Source organism: Chinchilla lanigera, unplaced genomic scaffold (assembly GCF_000276665.1).
Source record: "Chinchilla lanigera isolate Chin_1 unplaced genomic scaffold, ChiLan1.0 scaffold00049, whole genome shotgun sequence".
Lineage (NCBI taxonomy): Eukaryota > Metazoa > Chordata > Mammalia > Rodentia > Chinchillidae > Chinchilla > Chinchilla lanigera.
In genome coordinates, this window is record NW_004955450.1 from 3,121,305 (window position 1) to 3,127,560 (window position 6,256).

Below are 6,256 nucleotides of genomic sequence, written 5' to 3' on the forward strand. Positions count from 1 at the left end.
GAGGTGGCATGGCTGGTTGAATGCAGAACCAGGGCCCTGCACAGCTGGAGATTTCGGGGGGCGGGGGCTGGGGGACAGCAAATGCTGGTGCGCTGCCTGTTTCTCACTTCAGCCTCACCTCAGGTCTGTGCTGCTTTACATTTTACTGATGGGGAAACTGAGGCTCAGAAGCATTAAAAAAATACATGGATCAGCTGGTGGAGGTGGTGCATGCCTGTAACCCCAGCACTGGGGAGGCTGAGGCAGGAAGATTGTTGCAAGTTTAAGACCAGCCTGGGCTACAAAGCCAGCCTGAACTGCATAAGGAGATCCTGTCTCAAAAAGACAAACAAACCAAAAAAAACATGGATCGAAATTCAGTTGTATAGCTCCAGGCTTTTCTACCGTGAGGGAGACTGAGGACTTGGGAGTGCAAAGGCGGCTCCCATGGCCCTGGAACACCGAGAGCACCTTGTGACTCGTTGGTCATGGTGGCTCAGGATCCAGCCGTGGGAGCTGGGGGAGGGGACAGAGCTGGGCCTGGCCTGTGGGTATGGTGAGGAAAGGGTGCAGGGGAGTGGGGTGGACAGGAAGGGCACTGTGTGATAGGTGAGAGGAGGAGGGAGAGATACTGAGGCCGGCCTGGCGGGAGTGGGGTGCAGAAATGGGGCTCCCTTCCAGCCTACCCCACCCGCCACCTTGCAACCTGGCTGAGGGCCTGGTCCCCTGCTAGGGGCTGCTGATCCAGCCTGTTTGCTCAGAGAGGCCAGGGATAGGCAGCAGGCGGCGGGCCTGCTCACTGCTGCTGCGAGTGGCTGTCCAGCCCCTGTGGGTGGCTGGGGACCTCGCCGGGACTGTAGGCTCCTGGAGGCTGACTCAGCCCAGGGTCTTGGGCTGGGCCCAGAGGATCATGGGGCTGGGACTCCGAAGAGGAAGTAATGGGTGGACAGTGATTGTATCAGTGAGTGGTCTCCCCCACTTCCTGTGCCCTTGTGAATGATGGCTCTAAGGAAGGGCCAGCTGACAGGGCTTATCGTCTTCAAAGGCCTCAGTCTGGAATGATTCCATTTCTTAGAATTTACATTTTATAGGAATACACAGCTGATCTGCTTTCTCCCTTTGCTTTGCCTGCTGGGAGCCTCTGAGTGAAACCCATGGCTGGGCAGACCTCCTAGTATATATTTTGGAAACAAGCCATATTCCTGAACTCATACCAGGCCCCACTCTAAGACCCTGTCTTCTTGCCTACTCCTAATTTATCTCCTCTGGGTTGTAAGGTTCTAGCAAGTTGTTACCCCCTTTCTGAGAACAAGATCAGATGAAAAGACAGACTCCTTGTAGGTTGGGTCTGGAAAGCCCCGGATGCTTAGGGTTGGAAGCTTTCATGCCTGCTTCCCCGTGCCCGAGTGTACACCGGGGATCCTTGTTTCTGTCGGGGACACACATGCATGTGAGGGTGTGTATGTTCACAGGTGCAAGCGGCAGAGGAGGAGGTTCAAGGGAGGCAAAGGAGGAGAGAGGAGTGCTGAGGCAGAGGAGAGCAGAGAGGAGAAACTGAGGCTAGGGAGGGAGAGCAGAGGACAAGCCTGGGGGGGTGCTGGGCCCCTCCAAATCTGGCCCAGCCTGGGCCTGGCAGATCCCCAACCGCCAGTCCCCTCCTCTGGCCTCACCTCCATGATGACTCCAGAAGGGTATCCCGGCCCCTGGCCATGCCAGCCTTGGGCCTTTGAAACTGAGCTTGTACTCAAACCTGCGCCGAGGAGGGGGGCCCCCCTCAGTGCCGAGAGGGTCCAGGAGCAGGAGGAAGAGCAGGCAGAGCAGGACATCGAGACCTCGGGCCCCTGTCATGGTGGAACGGAAGGAGCTGACTTCCGGGTGCCAGGGTGATCAGAGCTAGCAGGCCAGGGAGGGGTCCTGGGCCCAGGCCAGGCGGGAGGAGCTGGGCATCACAGGGACCTGGGTTTTGGCACTGACCTGTCCCTCCCTCCCCAGTACAGACATCCTGTTCCTCCTGGGCTGGTCTCGAGCCCCACCCTCCCCTGCCAACTGAATTGCTGCCCCTGCTTCTGGGCTTCTGCAGCTGGTGCCAGGGGTGCCCAGAGACCACTGGCAGAGGCCTGGCTCTTCCTCCCTGCCAGGGGTGGGGCTGGTCTTCTGCCTCCTGCCTCTGTGCCCAACAAAATGTCCTGACTCTGGCCACCCATCCACCCACCACCTCTTCCTCTCCCCCTCACCTCTGCCCTCCTTCTCTCCGCTTTCCTGAAAGCAAGCTTGTCCTTCCCAGCACTTTAGTGTCCTCACCAATAAATCACATGAACAAGGGAGGGAGGCTTACATGACAGAGCAAATAAATTCACTGGACAGACCTCATGTGGAGCCTACTTTTAACCCACCAACTGGAAAAAAATAAGATAAGTGGGGAAATTTGAACAATGCACATTTGGTTATATTAAGAAATTATCACAGTGGGCGTGGTGGCTGACCCAGTACTGGAGAGGCTGAGGCAGGAGGATTGTCACATGCCTGAGGCCAGCCTGGGCTACATAATGAGATCAAGGCCAGCCTGAATTACATATTGAGACCCTGACTCAAAAAACAACAACAAATTATCTTGAAGTTTTTTAGGAGTAATATGGTACTGTGGTTGTGTAAATCTTGTCTTTTGGAGAAACATACTAAAGCTTTATGGGTAATTTCAGATAGTGTCTGAGATTTGCTCCAATATTCCAGGGCCTGGGGGCAGCAGGGGGCAGAGGCAGTGACGGGTGACCTGGAGTTGGTAATTGTTTTTTTTTTTTTTTTTTCAGTACTGGGAATAGAACTCAGGACCTTGCACTTGCCAGGCAGGCACTTATGCCACTGAGATATATCCCCAGCCTGAGTTGGTAATTGTTGATGGGAGGCTCAGTACACCCTTCTCTCCATCCTTTATCTGAACCTCACCACTTCTGCCTGTCCCCTGGGTCTGAGAAGCTGCCAGAGCTTCTTGTTGCCTCACTGGCTGGGTGCCGGTGGGTGGCACCCACTGGATCCCTGGCACCCAGGTGGGTCCTGAGAGGACAGGGATGACGTGTGCTCATGTGCAAAGAGCCAGCAGCAGGAAATGGGAATGATGGGGGGGGAATGGGTGGTTGGGGGACAGAGAGGGGCCCACATGCAGCTGGAGCTTGCTCTTCTCCACACACGCACTGCTGAGGTCCCTGGACCCTGGCTGGCTTGGACCAGCTGATTAGATTCAATAAAGGGCCCACGCTCACTGGTGTCCTGTTGGTGTCACACTTGCCACGGCTGAGTCAGTGCCATAGACCAGAGCTCCCACGCCTCGCCCTGCCCTGGATTTGGATTGTTCCTTTCCTGTCCCAGCTCTCCCCCAAGGAATGCCCCACCGTCCTTCAGTCCATCCCCTCTCAGCCCTTAGATGAAATCAAAGGTGTCCTTCCCCTTGGTGATCAGATTCACCCAAGCCTCTGTCCTCCTACACACCTCTCTCGCATCCTCCTCTCCTGTTACAGCTCCATTACTCAAAAAGCCATTGGTCTTGGATTGCTCCCTCTCCTCTAGCTGCTGCCATCTTTTTTTTTTTTTTTTTTTTTTTTTGAGACAGGGTCTCGCTATGCAGCTCAGGCTGGCCTTGAGCTCACTTTGTAGCCCAGGCTGGTCTCGAACTCGCAACAATCCTCCTGCCTCAGCCTCCCGAGTGCTGGGATTACAGGTGTGGGCCACCACGCCTGGAAAGCCGCTGCCATCTCAAAGGTCCCTACCAAACCCAGGTCCTTGGTGACCTTCTTGCCAGCATGTGGCACCTGCCTGTCATCCCCGCAGTATGGGAGACTAAGCCCAAGCTGGGTAACTTAATGAATTAGCAAGAATTTATTTCAAAAAATAAAAAGAGCTGGAGATGCAGCTTACTGTGGATTTCAATACCCAGTACCATAAAAAGCAAAAACAAACAAACAAACAAACAAAAAAAACCCAACCCCAAAATGACCTCCTTGAGGTTAAGAGGGGAGCAGGGACTGTGGCCCCCTCAGGTCTCTCCTTGGCCTCCTGTTCTCAGCTACTGCCTCTGCACCAGGCATGGTCACCTCCTCCAGTTGGCCTTCTGTGAGGGGAGCTCCTCACCCATGGGGCCTTGGGCTCGCCCCTCTTCTGTGCCCTCCAGTGACCTCGCCCTTGTCTATAGCTGTGCGTTGAATCCATCCGCTCTGATGCTCCAGGTCTCCCCGCCAGCTTCTGGGGCCGCAACTCACCGAAGAATGCTCTGCAGCCTCAGAGGCTCTTCCAGCTTCCCACCCCCTCAATGGAACTGGGGCCCTACCCTCCCTACACCCACTGGCCATCCATCTGGTCAGGTGTGGCTATAGCTCCTCCCTCCCTGTTATGGTTGATACATTGTTCAACTTGAGCAATTTAGAAGTTTGACTAAGTGGCTCAGCAGGGGGCCAGGGTCCTCACTTTGTAAACATCCTCACCCTCTGCAAGAGGAGGGCATGGAGATGGTGTGGGTACTGCACCCACGGGAGAGCGGGTAGCCTGCATCCAATATAAGGGAGAAAAACAGGCTTGCTCTGCCCTCCTTGTGCTCTTGCTGCTTTTGCGGGCTTCTGCCGCCTTGACGTATTGCTTCTGTCCCATGCCGCCCTGCCTTGGAGCCAGCCAGGTATAGACTGAAACCTCCACAAACTATGAGCTAAATAAACCTTTTCTTCTTTACTTTTGTTTTGTTTTTTCCGGTACTGGGAATTGAGCTCACAACCTTGCGCTTGCCAGGCAGGCACTGTGCCGCTGAGCTAAATCCCCAGCCCCCTTCTTCTTTAATTTTGAGGGTTGAGTATTTCATCTCAGCATCGAGAGAAAAGTAACTAAGACACACTCCTTCAGTCCATACTCAATCCACTGGTTTTTTGAGATAGCTTCTAAGTTTCCCAGGCTGCCCTCAAACTTAAGATCCCCCTGCCTCAGCCTCCCAAGTGCTAGGGTTACACAGCAGCACACACCAGCCCTTATTTTACCTCTGACATCTCTCTAGAGTTCATCTATCTCCCACGTGTCTTTATTCCACCTTCCTCAACCTCACTTGACCAGAACAACTTTTATCTACCATGTCACTCTCCTAAGAGGAGCCTATCACCTGCTTCCTGTAGCTCTTGACTTGAGAAAAGCTACTCCCTGGCCACAGCTTCAGCTTTCCAGCCCCATTTCAAACCTCAGCGTCCCCCTCTTTGGCGGTGCTGGGAATTGAACGCAGGGCCTTGTGCATGCCAGGCAAATGCTCTGCCACCACGGTGCACCTTGGCCCTGGTCAGCAGCAGCGCCCGTCTTGGCTCCTCCCTTCCCCAGCACTGCTAACGCCGACTGAGCTGTGGCTCTCTCCCTCCGTGTTCTGCTGCCTCCCCGCCTGGGTTGAGGAGTCCAGCGGTAGCACTGGTGAGCTCAGGTATCTGTCGTCCCAGCCATGAATGGCACAGGGACTGTCCTCCCACTCAACCCCATCCCGAGCATGCGGCACGTGTTCTGGTATTTGCTTGGGAATGAATTTGCCCACCAATGTGTGTGAGATTCAGCAAGAAGGGCAAGGCTGCTGCCTCGGGCCAGGGCGAATGCGGGGCTGGAACCCTGGAGGGTGGACGCAGGCACACATCCAGTCGGAGCTCCCCGGGTTGCTGGTACTGGTGGCTGGGACAGGAGGCTCAGGGCTCTCAGGGAGCAAACCCAGTGCTCCCTCCTTCCAAGGCTCTGCTGCCCCGGGGCAACCCTCACTCCCATCTGTGTGCCCTTAGTGGGGCAGAAAGGAGACGGTAGCTGGATACAGGGCCTGGAGCCCCAGCCTCTGCAGAGTCCAGAAAGGCACAGGGGCGGCACGCTGGCGATGGGCCGCAGCTGCTCTGTGTTGGGTGAGATGAGGAACCAGCCCCTCTGTGATTCTCCACGGCTGACATCTTTGGAGACAGGTTCATCTTGTTCCCTGCCTTGTCTGGTCAGCCCCCCACCTCGGCTCCAGCCCTCCTGTGCTGAAGGCGCGAGCCATGAAGTAAGACGGGCAGCCAGAACCCGGGTGGCATCCTGCAGGGAAGCTGCACACCGGGCCCGGGTGGCATCGGGGGAGGGCGGGCAGTGAGCGCTCCCCACAGGTAGACACAGGACAGTCGCTCGTGCAGCTGACACAAAGCGGCGGCTACATCTCCTGGCCATGCTCCCCAGCCCCCAGACAGAGACAGGGGGAGACACGATGGCATGGGCACGGCCGGGCGGGACAGGCAGGCTCGGCGAGGAAGCG

General features: G+C 56.0%; 1 protein-coding gene across 2 annotated transcripts in view; it reads right to left on the minus strand.

Annotated features, from left to right (window-relative positions):
• Window positions 1-1,962, minus strand: part of Lman1l (lectin, mannose-binding, 1 like) — a 12,263-nt gene extending 10,301 nt beyond the window's left edge. Inside the window, exon 1 of one of the 2 annotated variants that reach the window (XM_005393542.2) lies at window positions 1,650-1,962. In XM_005393542.2, coding sequence (XP_005393599.1) covers window positions 1,650-1,827 — 178 coding nt within the window. In that variant the 5' untranslated portion in view covers window positions 1,828-1,962. The remainder of the gene's footprint in view (window positions 1-1,649) is intronic. The other variant, XM_005393541.2, reaches the window with a different exon arrangement.
• Window positions 1,963-6,256: the final 4,294 nt, after the last annotated feature.